General features: G+C 40.6%; 1 protein-coding gene across 1 annotated transcript; it reads left to right on the forward strand.

Annotated features, from left to right (window-relative positions):
- Positions 1-2,673: 2,673 nt before the first annotated feature.
- LOC127934551 (uncharacterized) lies at positions 2,674-6,304 on the forward strand. The gene is made up of 6 exons (XM_052532011.1): positions 2,674-3,478; positions 3,582-3,650; positions 3,833-3,934; positions 5,105-5,510; positions 5,635-5,772; positions 5,963-6,304. The coding sequence occupies exons 1-6, from the start codon at positions 3,287-3,289 to the stop codon at positions 6,127-6,129; spliced, it is 1,074 nt and encodes a 357-aa protein (XP_052387971.1). The 5' UTR covers positions 2,674-3,286; the 3' UTR covers positions 6,130-6,304.
- Positions 6,305-14,103: the final 7,799 nt, after the last annotated feature.

Here is a 14,103-nt window from a genome sequence, read left to right on the forward strand (position 1 = left end):
CTATTATTGTTATATTAATATTATATTTACTTTAATGTAATTGGTCAAATTGGTGTTACCGTGAGCAAATTAATTGCATTCCCGCTTAAAACAAGCGCTCGTAAATATTTCAAATAAGTTGAGCTCATTCTCAAATGTGTATCACTGTCGGATAATCGTGAAGTTGTTGTGTTTGGTGCTGCTTGAGAAAACATCGGACTCGGAGATTTTGGGTTCATGAAACCCTCCAGGGCCGTTATCAATTCAGAGAGTATCACCGGCTGGTGCAGCAGCTGCAGCTCGATGACGAGAGGTACGTCCAGCGGAACTTCAGGCTGGACACAGTTTGATAGCGTGTTGATAGAACTAATGTTTTGGTAGGAACGAAAGTTTACATCGTATGTTTCTCCGGAATCAGCCAGCGCGAAGGACGTCTATATTCCGATTGGTTGCTGGTGTTTTGCTGCTGCTTGCCGCTGAACATAGCTCATTACCATAAAGTTGAGCTACTTCAACTTTCAGATTGATGCTCTAGTCGCTCAAAACGCCATGCCAAGGAATTTGATGCTCCTTGCAGCTGAGAGAAGCCAGCTTCCATTGAAAATGAATGACTTCCGGTAACTTTGGAAGCTCAAGTCGGCGGAGGTGTGTACGTCGTACAGTAAAACAAAGCAGTTGCATTTTTGCACTTCTGGTTCCATCAACCCAAAGTCAATGTTTATTTGCACATACATAACCCAATTATGCATAATAAGCCAACAGTTCTGGTGGTCATGTAAACGCAGACTAAGGTAATCATAAATGGCATAAGCATAAACCAATCGACACAGCTAGATTTTGTCTATGTTGTTCCAAACCCGTAAGACCTTCGTTCATCTTCGGAACACAAATTAAGATATTTTTGATGAAATCTGAGAGCTGGATCACTCCTCCATAGGCTTCCAAGGGCCTGAAACTTGTTGGCCCAGAAAAGTTATAAAAGAGATCGTTAATATAGTTCAAGTGACTACAGTGGCTCAGTCTTAAGTTTATCAAGCGACGAGAATACTTTTTGTGTGCAAAAAACAACAAAAATAATGACTTTATTCCACTATTCATTTCCTTCTATCTGGGCCACGAGTGAGTTCACGTAGTAAAACTGCGCAGTGGGTCTGTGTTGCACGTCACCACGTAGGCTCACTATTGGTCGACGCTGGTCATGTGTGTGATGCATGTGACGTGCAACACAGACGCACTGCACAGTTTTACTACGTGAAAAAACTCGTGGCCCAAAGAGAAGGAAATGAATAGTGGAATAAAGTCATTATTTTTATTTATTTTTTGCGCACAAAAAGTATTCTCGTCGCTTGATAAACTTAAGACTGAGCCACTGTAGTCACTTGGACTATATTAATGATCTCTTTAATAACTTTTCTGGGCCAACAAGTTTCAGTCCCTTGGAAGTCTATGGAGGAGTGATCCAGCTCTCAGATTTCATCAAAAATATCTTAATTTGTGTTCCGAAGATGAACGAAGGTTTTACGGGTTTGGAACAACATGAGGGTGAGTAATTACTGACAGAAATTTCATTTTTGGGTAAACTATCCCTTTAACCTGTGTTCTGTGGCTTATTGAAGTGAGCATGTGTGATGTGTGACAGGAAAGTGTCCTTATTGTGGATTTAAGCACATCCAGAGAGAGCAAGCGTTTTCTCTACCCAAGAAACTCTTAAAATGTGTTCTCATCTCATGCAGAGGTGGTACAGTCAAAATCCTGCATCCGATACTGGATGAGAGGAGAATATGAGTCTGTAAGATTCCCACTGGTATTCTGGAATACTCTTGGGCTTTATTTAACATCACAAGTGACATGACATATGAAATACACAAAGTCAGATACACATATGGTTTGCTTTTGACGTCATTAACCTGATTTACTTATAAAGGCACACAATCAGTCAAACATACATTACAAGAATGTAGAAACATTATATATATTACACAAGGATATGGATTTTCTATAGGGTTCTAAAATCCTATAAGGTTTTTGTGGAGGGAACTAGGTGAGGTGAACTACCGGGTTGGCCTGTAAAAATACATCATCACTGCGGCACTCTGTTCTAAACAATATATAGCCATGATCATATTGTTTGTGTAAGAAAATGTATGTAATTTTAAAAGCAAAGCATGCTTTGAGATTAGCCTGGCTGACTATTTTCCTTCAGTAATTTCCCTTCTACATCATATAATGTACATCATATGGTAGAGAACTTTTAGTAAGAATCAAAATAATATTTGACATTAAAGAAACTGAAGCTAATGTATTTCTCCTCTTCAGGGCGTGGAGTTTTCACCACTGGAGCTTTTTTCAGAGGTGATTTTGTTCTTTAATACAGAGGTGAACTTCTGAGTTCACAGGAGAGTCTGGACCGAACTGGACACTACACTGAAGCTGAGAACACGTTCCTGTTTGATTTTCAGTGGCATGGCAAAAATTGGTGGCGAGTACAGAACTGTTGGATTGATGTAGTAGGTATGCTAAAATATCTGGAACTGTAAGATACTTAGTTCATGCCTGTAGTTCTGTTCACACGTTTCTTTTGGTCCGGATACGCTTAGTGTTCAGATTGGCATTTCTATCGTTGAACCTAAGTTATGATTGACCAGTCTGTCCTTTTTAGGGTCACATATTCCTGTTTTTGTTTTATTTACATGTCTCTGGTCCATGTTATGTTCATATTTCATTTGAACTGCACCAGAGTTCATTTGGAAGCCAACTGAGACCCTTCTCTTCAGCGTCTCGGTCCGCTTGTTTGGTCGCACCAGGTTTCAAATAGCAGCTTTCACATTTATTCAGATGAACCACATTAACAGTCTAAAAAAACATGCCAGATGTGAACACACCCTAATACTTCAAATTCACCATGAACTGACATAGAGTACGGAGTGTAGTTTCTTTGAGTCATCAAAAAAAATTCCCCCTGTATTCCCTAAAGAGAACAACATGGTAACTTTTAGATGCTTTTATCTGAGAGCTGTACATTACCATACATTGCAGTACACTATCATATAGATCAGTGGTTCTGGTCCCTCCTCTGCAGATTCTGTAGGTCTCCTTCACCTGATGCACTCAGATGAGTTCATAGAGCCATGTTCTGATGATGAACTCCTCATCTCAATCAGGTGGATTAAAACACCAGACATACAGCATATGCAGAGCGGTGGGTTCCCAGGACTGGGGTTCAGAACCACTTGTAAAAATAACTGTACATGTCTAGCATATATACTAAGATTATAAGTATTGAGTGTTCATTTTATGTTTTTATAGCATGGATGCATCTAAAGAAGACTCGTCTTTGGGAAGACTTGCAAACGATGAGACCAGAAATCCTACTTGCAAAATGAGAACCGTTGAAGTGAGCAGAAAACCTCACCTGTGTCTGTTTGCTGTACGAGACATTCTACCAGGAGAGGAAATCACTTACAATTATGGAGACTCAGATTGGCCATGGCGAGTCAAGGTACTATCAATAAAATGCTAAAGAGATTGATCAGTAATTCATGATAATTTTTTACTCTAATTCTGATTAGTTACCATGTGATTGTGGTCTCATATTTCTCAAGCCTTTGAATAAAGCATCAGCAGAATCCACTGATAAAAAGCCAGCCAGCAGTTTGCGCCTGCATAAATCCGTAAGTCCACTTTAAAACATCTGTATCATTATTCTATATTATTGACTCTCTCAGCATAGAGTTGTGTGTGGAATGATATATAAAGTATAGGACAGCTAGAGGAATGAACATTAACAAGTTTTTTTGTCCTTTACAAATATTCTGATATTTTGATATTCACTGGTTTCTTTTCTGACATCTAGCCCCATTGTGCAGCTTCTGTTTCCTCTCCTGAACTGGACAAGGTAAACAGCAATGGTCCTCATAAGCAGTCAGGCAAATCAAGAACATCAAGGAATAAAACGGTAACCTTCTTAAACATGCAACAACTATCTACTGATGTTTACTGCCAGCTAGTTAAAAATGCAATAAGTGATTTCTGAGAAACACTTAATATTTGAAATCGACACCCAAACAAACAGACCCCTCCCTTCATTGCTCCGCCCCCAAAATAATGAACACGCAGCACAGTCAACCACTATTAGCTGGTGCTCAGGTGTTCAAATAGAAAATATCTTTATTGCTGGCAAACCATAGAATGGTTTGGTTTAAGTTGATTTGTAGGTGCATATCGACTTCATCAAGCACCCGTGTCATTTGAAATGTATTTATGTACTCACAATTAAAAAAAAACAAACAAGAAATTATTTAACGCTGCAGTCCTAGTTTTTCGTCTTTGTCGCCATTTCTGTTCGAAATCTGCAATTGCAGTCATTCGTGGAACTATCAACTTTACATGGGTTGTGCTTTGACACGGCACAGCGCGAATGAATCCAATGTTTTGAGGAGAACGTGCTGCTGTCAATCACATCGCGTCGGTGTGGATACTGTCATTTGCAATGACCGATTATACTTTTTGGAAGTATGAGTCATGACCAACAGAAGAATGTTCACTGGAAAATGACACCTGAACAAGTAACATCCACTTTTGTTCTGACCAACTAAGGGGAAAAAAAGCATTGCAGTGAATCGCGCTGATGAAAGGTGGGGGTATGTGATTTGCAAAACGGCCGGCAGATTTTGAAAATACACAACTCCTATGGTCTTACCTTCTTTCCTTTGACTCCACCCATTCGAAGAACATGGACATGATGGGGGAGGGGGTATGGTACGACCGTTTGATTGATGCAGTTACTGTCTAATGATTCTAGGTAGTTTTGGAAATGATTGGCTGGAGTTTTTTCGAGTCCTGCCTGTTCCACAGATGATTAAATTGCTTACTTTTCATTTCAGTGCTTCTAACTCAGTGGCTGTAAGTGGGTTAGGAATAGGATTTCAAGTGATTTTGAAAAAATGGACAAAAAAGAGAATTACATACCCCACCTTTAAATTTAACAATCGCTTATCAATTATCATATCACATCAAACCGTGCAAACTATACTTTGTTCTCAAATTGTTAATGTTAACAACATCAGCATTGTGTGACTACATTTAAGGCCCTTCAGATATTTATCCTTGTTTTCGTGTGGGCCAGGCGGCCAGTCTCTTTTTTTCTGTAGCCACTCCAAAGTCCAAGTCACCCACATCACCTTCAACCTCGCCTGTGCAGCCCTCATCATCCTCACCTGCCTACAGAGGAGGAGAGTGCATCAACAAAGCTGCTTGCGAATGTGGCATAAAGAACCCTGAAGCACTGTCATCAACTAGGCTTAGGAAACACATAGCAACCATGTCTAAAATTCTTAACCTTAATGAGAATGAAGCAGACCAACTGGCTGATTTCCTTGGTCACGATATCAGAATCCACAGACAGTATTATCGGTTACCAGAGGGAACACTGCAGCTGGCAAAAATGAGTAAAGTCCTAATGGCCATGGAGAAAGGAACACTGTCTGACTACAAAGGAAAGAAACTTGATGACATTGAAATCGACCCAAATGGTATGAGTATACATGCTCTGTGTGTATCTGTGCTGTACATATTTGCAAAACAATGTATATATTCATGTCACAGATACTAGGTATAAGCAATAAAGTGTTCATTTTTCGTTAATTAATTATTAAGAGCAACTTGAGGCCCAAGGTGATTCCATGTCAAGTGATGAGGAGGATTCCAGTGACCTCTCTCAGACATCAGCACCAGCACCAGTACAGACTGATCAACCTGTTCAATCTGAACAAGCTGTTTCACAGGAGGATCAAGGTAAGAAAAATCTCTACATTGCACAAACAACAATAATCAAATAAACATGAATTGGCTCCATGCAGCAATATCCAGACAAATTAAAAAAAAAAATGATGCATTGGGAACACAGTCTTGATTTGCTCTTTACTCACCGATTTAGTTGTAATGAGAATGTGTAATGAGAATTTACTTTTTAATTATTTCATAGGTTCTTCAAATGCTCCAAAAAAGAAATGGGAGGACAGTGAGGTAAAAGCAGTAGAGAGACACATGATGAGTTTCATCAAGACATGCAAAGTTCCTGGTAAGCAAGACTGTGAAAGATGCATTCACGCAGAGCCAGAAGCTTTACGCAGCGAACATGGACTGGTGTGAAAAATTATGTGCGGAACAGGATCACGACTCTTAAAAGAAAGGGTGGTTTGTAGGGAGGGACAAACACTTCAACACTTTGCACATTATGCTCTTTTTGTAGGAAATGGAGCTAAATTAAAAGAAATGAGGATAAAGGTGTAGAAATATTTTGTGGATGGAATAAAACAGAATATATAGTGAAAAGTTAGAGTATAAGAAGGTTAATGAAGAAGTAGAGGATAAGTAAGGGTCAATTTTCTTTGTTCAGTTACAATATAGTTGGATGAAATGTCATGTTAAACTTTTTGATATTTCTGTCATAGAGGGAGGGGAGAATGTAAAGATGATAAAAAAGGGAAGAGTGAATAGCTGTGCTGGACATGGGCTATGGCTGGATGTAACCGATTGGTGAGAGTTGCTGTGTGCAGACTAGAGAAGCTGAAAACTGAGATGTGATGTCAGACACTTTCTGCTTCCCGTAGTGATGCAGAGCCAGAAGCTTTGAAGCAGCGAACATGGACTGGTGTGAAAAATTATGTGCGGAACAGGATCATGACTCCTAAAAGAAAGGGTGGTTTGTAGGGAGGCACAAACACTTCAACACTTTGCACATTATGCTCTTTTCGTAAGAAATGGAGCTAAATTAAAAGAAATTAAGATAAAGGTGTAGACATTAAAATTAAGAGACGCTCGCGCTGTTTGCATACTTTACCACAGCTGAAGTAGAAAAAATGCATTATTTTCCAAATACACAGATATTTCGGAGACATTTTCATTCAATACATGCACTGCTTGATACAGTGTCTGTTTGTACAAGAATAAAGTTCAACATAAGCCTAAATACAAACGTAAAGCGGGAAGAGAGAATGTAAAGGGGGACGTTAAAGGACGTAAAGTAGAAGAGCATGTAAAGGGGACGTAAAGAGGGAGGAGAGAATGTAAAGGGGACGTAAAGAGGGAGGAGAGAATGTAAAGGGGATGTAAAGAGGGAGGAGAGAATGTAACTGGGACGTAAAGAGGGAGGAGAGAATGTAAAGGGGACGTAAAGAGGGAGGAGAGCATGTAAAGGGGACGTAAAGAGGGAGGAGAGAATGTAAAGGGGACGTAAAGAGGGAGGAGAGAATGTAAAGGGGACGTAAAGAGGGAGGAGAGAATGTAACTGGGACGTAAAGAGGGAGGAGAGAATGTAAAGGGGACGTAAAGAGGGAGGAGAGAATGTAAAGAGGGCGTAAAGAGGGAGGAGATAATGTAAAGAGGGAGGAGAGAATGTAACGGGGACGTAAAGAGGGAGGAGAGAATGTAAAGGGGACGTAAAGAGGGAGGAGAGAATGTAACTGGGACGTAAAGAGGGAGGAGAGAATGTAAAGGGGACGTAAAGAGGGAGGAGAGAATGTAAAGAGGGACAGAATGTAAAGGGGACGTAAAGAGGGAGGAGAGAATGTAAAGGGGACGTAAAGAGGGAGGAGAGAATGTAAAGAGGGAGGAGAGAATGTTAAGGGGACGTAAAGAGGGAGGAGAGAATGTAACTGGGACGTAAAGAGGGAGGAGAGAATGTAACGGGGACGTAAAGAGGGAGGAGAGAATGTAACGGGGACGTAAAGAGGGAGGAGAGAATGTAAAGAGGGAGGAGAGAATGTAAAGGGGACGTAAAGAGGGAGGGGAGGAGAGCATTAGGCTTGTTGGACTTCATGCAGTGCTGCACAGAACGATCAGCTGCTAACTTGAGCAGTTCTTGACGGTTAGTACTTGTGTCTGACTTCAGACAGCGACGCCCGTGACTGTGCCATAAGGCAACAGAGTACAACTAGAGTGATTGGAGAGCAGGAGGACTCAGCCAGAGCAGATTCTCTAGAGCGACTCACGAGCTCTGATGATGACACAGCTAATCCACGATTGGCAGAGTACACTGCTTGACAATTATCAAGTGTGTTTCATGTTTCTTCTCACACCTTCAGTTCCACTAAGGATCACATCTGTTCTTTATAACAGTAAAAGCTCTTTTCATGTAGTTGCGATAGACCCCACTTCACTGGTATTTAGGCTTATTTTGAACTTTATTCTTGTACAAACATTAGTGCATGTATTGAATGAAAATGTCTCTGAATTATCTGTATTTGGAAAATAATGCGTTTATTCCACTTCAGCTGTAGTAAAGTATGCAAGCTTAGCCTGAGCATCACTACAGGAAGCAGAAAGTGTCTGACATCACATCTCAGTTTTCAGCTTCTCTCATCTGCACACGGCAACTCTCACCAATCGGTTACATCCAGCCACAGCCCATGTCCAGCACAGCTAATATAAGGGATGAATAGAGGCAGTAAATGTAAAGAGGATGAAAAGAGGGAGGAGTAAAGAGTGAGGAGTAGAGTTAAAGAGGATAAAGAGAGGGAGGAGTGAAGAGGGAGGAGTAGAGTTAAAGAGGGAGGAGAGAATGTAAAGGAGGAAGTAGAGAGATTTTGAAGAAGGGTGGATGGAGGAAGTACAGAGGATAGTTGGGGACTGAGAATCATTCCCACCTCCAAGTTAATTGATTTTTCATTGTTGTTCTTTAAAAACATTTTTTTTGAAGTTCTGTCATTAACTGCAATGTGCACTTTCAACACAATGTGTCCAAGACTGTTAATATTAAAGAGTCATTTAATCAGAGTCCCCAAAGAGTCATTTAATCGGAGTGTGTGTGTCACTTGAGTCCCCAAAGAGTCATTTAATCGGAGTGTGTGTGTCACTTGAGTCCCCAAAGAGTCATTTAATCGGAGTGTGTGTGTCACTCGAGTCCCCAAAGAGTCATTTAATCGGAGTGTGTGTGTCACTCGAGTCCCCAAAGAGTCATTTAATCGGAGTGTGTGTGTCACTCGAGTCCCCAAAGAGTCATTTAATCGGAGTGTGTGTGTGTGTCGCTAGAGTCCCCAAAGAGTCATTTAATCGGAGTGTGTGTGTCACTCGAGTCCCCAAAGAGTCATTTAATCGGAGTGTGTGTGTGTGTCGCTAGAGTCCCCAAAGAGTCATTTAATCGGAGTGTGTGTGTGTCGCTAGAGTCCCCAAAGAGTCATTTAATCGGAGTGTGTGTGTCGCTAGAGTCCCCAAAGAGTCATTTAATCGGAGTGTGTGTGTGTCGCAAGAGTCCCCAAAGAGTCATTTAATCGGAGTGTGTGTGTGTCGCTAGAGTCCCCAAAGAGTCATTTAATCGGAGTGTGTGTGTCACTTGAGTCCCCAAAGAGTCATTTAATCGGAGTGTGTGTGTCACTTGAGTCCCCAAAGAGTCATTTAATCGGAGTGTGTGTGTCACTCGAGTCCCCAAAGAGTCATTTAATCGGAGTGTGTGTGTCACTCGAGTCCCCAAAGAGTCATTTAATCGGAGTGTGTGTGTCACTCGAGTCCCCAAAGAGTCATTTAATCGGAGTGTGTGTGTGTGTCGCTAGAGTCCCCAAACGGTCATTTAATCGGAGTGTGTGTGTGTCGCTAGAGTCCCCAAAGAGTCATTTAATCGGAGTGTGTGTGTGTCGCTAGAGTCCCCAAAGAGTCATTTAATCGGAGTGTGTGTGTGTCGCTAGAGTCCCCAAAGAGTCATTTAATCGGAGTGTGTGTGTGTCGCTAGAGTCCCCAAAGGGTCATTTAATCGGAGTGTGTGTGTGTCGCTAGAGTCCCCAAAGGGTCATTTAATCGGAGTGTGTGTGTGTCGCTAGAGTCCTCAAAGGGTCATTTAATCGGAGAGTGTGTATCACTATTTTTATTTGTATAGAGTTTTTTTGACAATTACTACACTTTACAGAGGAACATGCCTAATGTCTTAAAACCCCAGTGTGTAGCCAAAGATGACTCTGGTGAGGAAAACTCCTTAAGATGTTTTTGTGATAATGATTAGTTTACAGTCGATGCTAAATTAACTAGAGGGATGCAGATTCGGTCAGTGAAAGGTTCTCTGCCATGAAGTGAAGTCAGTTTTATTTCTATAGCGCATGATACAATACAGATGTTTCAAAGGAGCTTCACACACATAATATAACTTGCAAATGTCAACAATCATGAAATGACTTATGTAGAGCTGTTTTGCAGTTGAAATTAAAGAAAATAGTGTTATTATTCAGCTCAATTCTGTTCATCTTTTGCTTCTGATAGTCAATCAGTCAAGTCAATAACATTTCTGAATGTTAATTGTCATTCCCCAACTGAGCAGCCAAAGGCACTTGATCTCAAGCTACAAATCAGACAAAACATGTAGGCTACCCATTTACAGTGATCTTGCTGAAAAGAAGAATCCCAGTTTACTCTCTCACACCTGTATCTTTGCACTAGCTTGATTTCACTGTCCAGTATTGGAACTTTGAATTGTAATATTCTACTTCTGTCTTCTTAGGATAAATAATATATACCATCTCAACAATGTCCTGAAAGTATACCTTAACCAGAGTTTGTGTATCACCATGGTCCTCAAAGTATGACTTGATCAGAGTTTGTGTTTAATGTCCCCAAAAGCGACATATAAAATAATGTCCCTAAAGTGAAGGTAAAATGTCAGGTCTTTAAGGAAGGCTTTTATTGATCAAATCAAGTGATATTTGTGATGACAGCTTCTCCAGAAGTACAGTCATGTCTTTCTTTAGTCTCTAGACCCTTCAGAAAGGGGTGTCCCTAAAGGTAGGGTTTCCAGTCATACGTCCTCACATTGTGGTTAAGTAGGTAAGTGTGTGTGTGTGTGTGTGTGTGTGTGTCAGTGTGTCTATGTGTGTGAACAGCCTTTGGAATATTAATCACACTGCTTCGCATGACTCAATAAAATTAAGCTTAACTCCTAATTATCCCCACTGTTATTAAGAGAGGTTGGTTAAGAGTCTTTTTTGTCCCACTGCTGGCAAGATGAACTTGTTAAAAGTAATTTTTGACTGCCAGCAGAGAAGCGGAAACAGCTGTTTTGGTTTGTTTCGCTAATGTAGAATGGATAGCAAATGTAGAATGGAAATGAAAACAAAAAAAACACATCCTGTTAACTTTCTTAAAGGAATAGTTCACCCGAAAAGGAAAATCTGATGAAAATGTACTCACACTCAGGCCATCCTTGATGTGGATGAGTTTATTTGTTCATCAGAACAGATTTAGAGAAATTTAACATCATTTGTTTACCAATGAATCCTCTACAGTGAATGGGTGCCGTCGGACTGAGAGCCAAACAGCTGATAAAAGCATCATAATAAACCACACGAAATCCATGCAACTGCAGTTCATCAGTTAATTTATGTGGAGTCTGTGTTTTTATGAATGTTGGTTAAGAAAAATTAATAATAGTTTCCTCAATTGAAAAAGTACATCCCCTGTTGTCCTCTTACATCAAAATCAAAGGTTTTTGCTTGTAAATGGTGCTTGATATTTGTCTCCTGATTCAGACAAGACAACTTTTTCACTGGAGAAAGCAACGTTATGCAAATAAGATTAGTACTTTAGCTGGAAATTGCAGTCTGAAGCTAAAAACATCTTGATGGATTTCTTTCTTGCGGCTTTTTACTTCACAAGACATTAACTGATGGACTGGAGCCATGTGGATTACTTGTTGACTATTGGGATGTTTTTATCAGCTTTTTGGACTCTCATTCTGACGGCACCCATTCACTGCAGAGGATCCATTGGTGAGTAAGTAATGTAATGACAAGTTTAAAAAATAAAGTTAAGATTGTAAATAACATTTCATGCTGACTTTACATTATCACATATTCATTAGCATAAATGTGTTATTGATCTTCGACCCACTGCATTCTTTTGTGTGTCTGTGTGTGCGTTTCAGTTTCCATGTGCCATTCTTGTATGAGGATTTATATTCAAGCTGTTAATGTTTATATATTTTTGTTGATTTTAAGGTGGAGAATGAGACTCTGTTGACACTAACTTGAATGGGGACATTCAAAAACCTCATAACAGATGAAGCCTGATTCTGGTTAATCCAGCATTAATCAAGATAAATCCCCCCACCCTCCTATTATATCACATTGTATGGATGAAAGGCAGATTGCAGATGTTTAACATCCATCACGTTATCTCACCTTCACTTGAAATCAGCTGTAATCGAGAGCCATATGCAACAAAGTGCCTCAAACTTTGGTAGCTATGCAGTCTCCCAATATAGAAACACAGTTAAACCCTGAGGAGTTTCACCACCTTTGAAATTTACTGCGAGGCATATTTTTTTCTGTTTCCACCATATGTGTTTTGTTCTCTTGCATACAGAAATAGAATGCTGCATGTGCAAAGGAGAGTAGGAAACAGAGACATCAGGTCTGAGATTGACATTCTACAAACAGATTTTGTTCTTTTCCCCAGGGCACCATACATGACTCTGTGACTTCCTAAAGCCTTCTCAGAGAGAACTAGCAAAATATCCTGCCAGCATAGCAGTCTGATAGAGCCAAACATAGCACAGTTTGTTCTTGAATCAATTGGACGGGTTTCTTTTCTTTTTCTATTCATATTTTTATGAAAATTTGTGTTTTATGTGGCCACCTGATACCACAAATAAAGCACCTGTTTTCATTATTATAGTTAATGGAAGCATCCCTATTTTAAATGGTACAGATCAATGTCTTCAAAGTCATCTCCACTTTTTGTGGTTCAAGGTCATAAAGTATTAATCAACATTTTATAACATTCTTTTTTTTTATTATTACATATTTAATCCCCACCTTAGGCTTTAAAGGCCAAATGGGATCAACATGAGGCTTTGTACGTCTATTAATTTTCATGTCATCAGTATTCAAGTTTCCCTAAATGCTGACTAAAATTTCAGTTATGATTTGTCTGTGAAAAGGTGTTTTCAAACATCAAGACAATAAATGTTTAAAACAGCTTTTAATTTTTTATTTGGTTTTTCTGTAAACTACATAAGAATGTGTCCTGTTTAATTTTATTTCCTGTTCTGAGTAAAATAATACTAATAATACTAATAATAATAAAACGAAATGAAGACTATCATACATTTCCTCTTCAGGATTTACAGCTGTGTCGAGAACGAATGGGCAACGAGTCCAGTGTGACGTCTCTGAATAATGTGTATAATCAGTCCAATGGAAGGGCGAGACGTCATAGGCGGGTGACGTCAGAGACCAGGAAGCATAAAAGCATGAGCGGCGAAGCCGGTAATCAGCCTTCTGTTTTCAGCAAGCACTCTGTGTGTGTGTGTCAGTCAATCTGTTTGTGAGTCTTATTTAGTGTCGTTTGTCCACTGATAAACTCCATTGTCAAAGCTTCAATCAAGAGTAATTTGGGCCTGAGCAGGTAGCGTTCAGGCTGTGTGTTTTCCCTGCCAAAAAAAAAAAAAAAAAAAAAAAAAGGTAGGGACACACGCAAGCTCGTGTGTCGTCTGCTTGAGAGTGAAGCATGCATTGTCAGACTCGCGAGACTGGTTCCCTTAGGAGGTCACATGGCGGTGTGGGAGCCCCTGCCAAGTGTACTTCACGGGGTCCTGCCCCGATCAGGCTCTGGTCTAGTCTTCCTAGCAGATGACGTGGGTCTGAGGACCGTCGTTTTTGGGAGACTTCAGCTACGAGAGTCCTGATTCTGCTGCTCAGGACCACGGAGGGCAGGCCCCTCTGGGAAAGAGCATTACACTGGCCCATCTCTCCTCAGTGCCCTCAGGAGATCGATCTGTCAACCCTGCCGGTGTTCCAGGGCGCGGCGGTCTCCAGCGAGCGCTTTTTCAGTTATCGCCCGGAAACGTAGCGATGCTAAGCGGCTCGCTACCTCCTGGGAGGTTTCCAGAAAAGCTAGTTTTCACACCGACAACACAGCGGTGGTCTCTTAAATCAACCACCAAGGAGGTCTGCACTCATGCCATTTATACAACTAGCATACTAGATCCTTGTGTGGGCCCAGGACGAATTCCTCTAGCTCAGAGCAGTTCACATTCCTGGGCATCTAAATATAGAAGCATACATCCTGTTGAGGCAGGGGCTGAGACCCGGGGAATGGCGGCTTCACGCCGAGGTGATGAAGCAGAGTTGGAGTGGTTGGCCA

This window comes from Carassius gibelio, chromosome A18 (genome assembly GCF_023724105.1).
Source record: "Carassius gibelio isolate Cgi1373 ecotype wild population from Czech Republic chromosome A18, carGib1.2-hapl.c, whole genome shotgun sequence".
Classification (NCBI taxonomy): Eukaryota; Metazoa; Chordata; class Actinopteri; order Cypriniformes; family Cyprinidae; genus Carassius; species Carassius gibelio.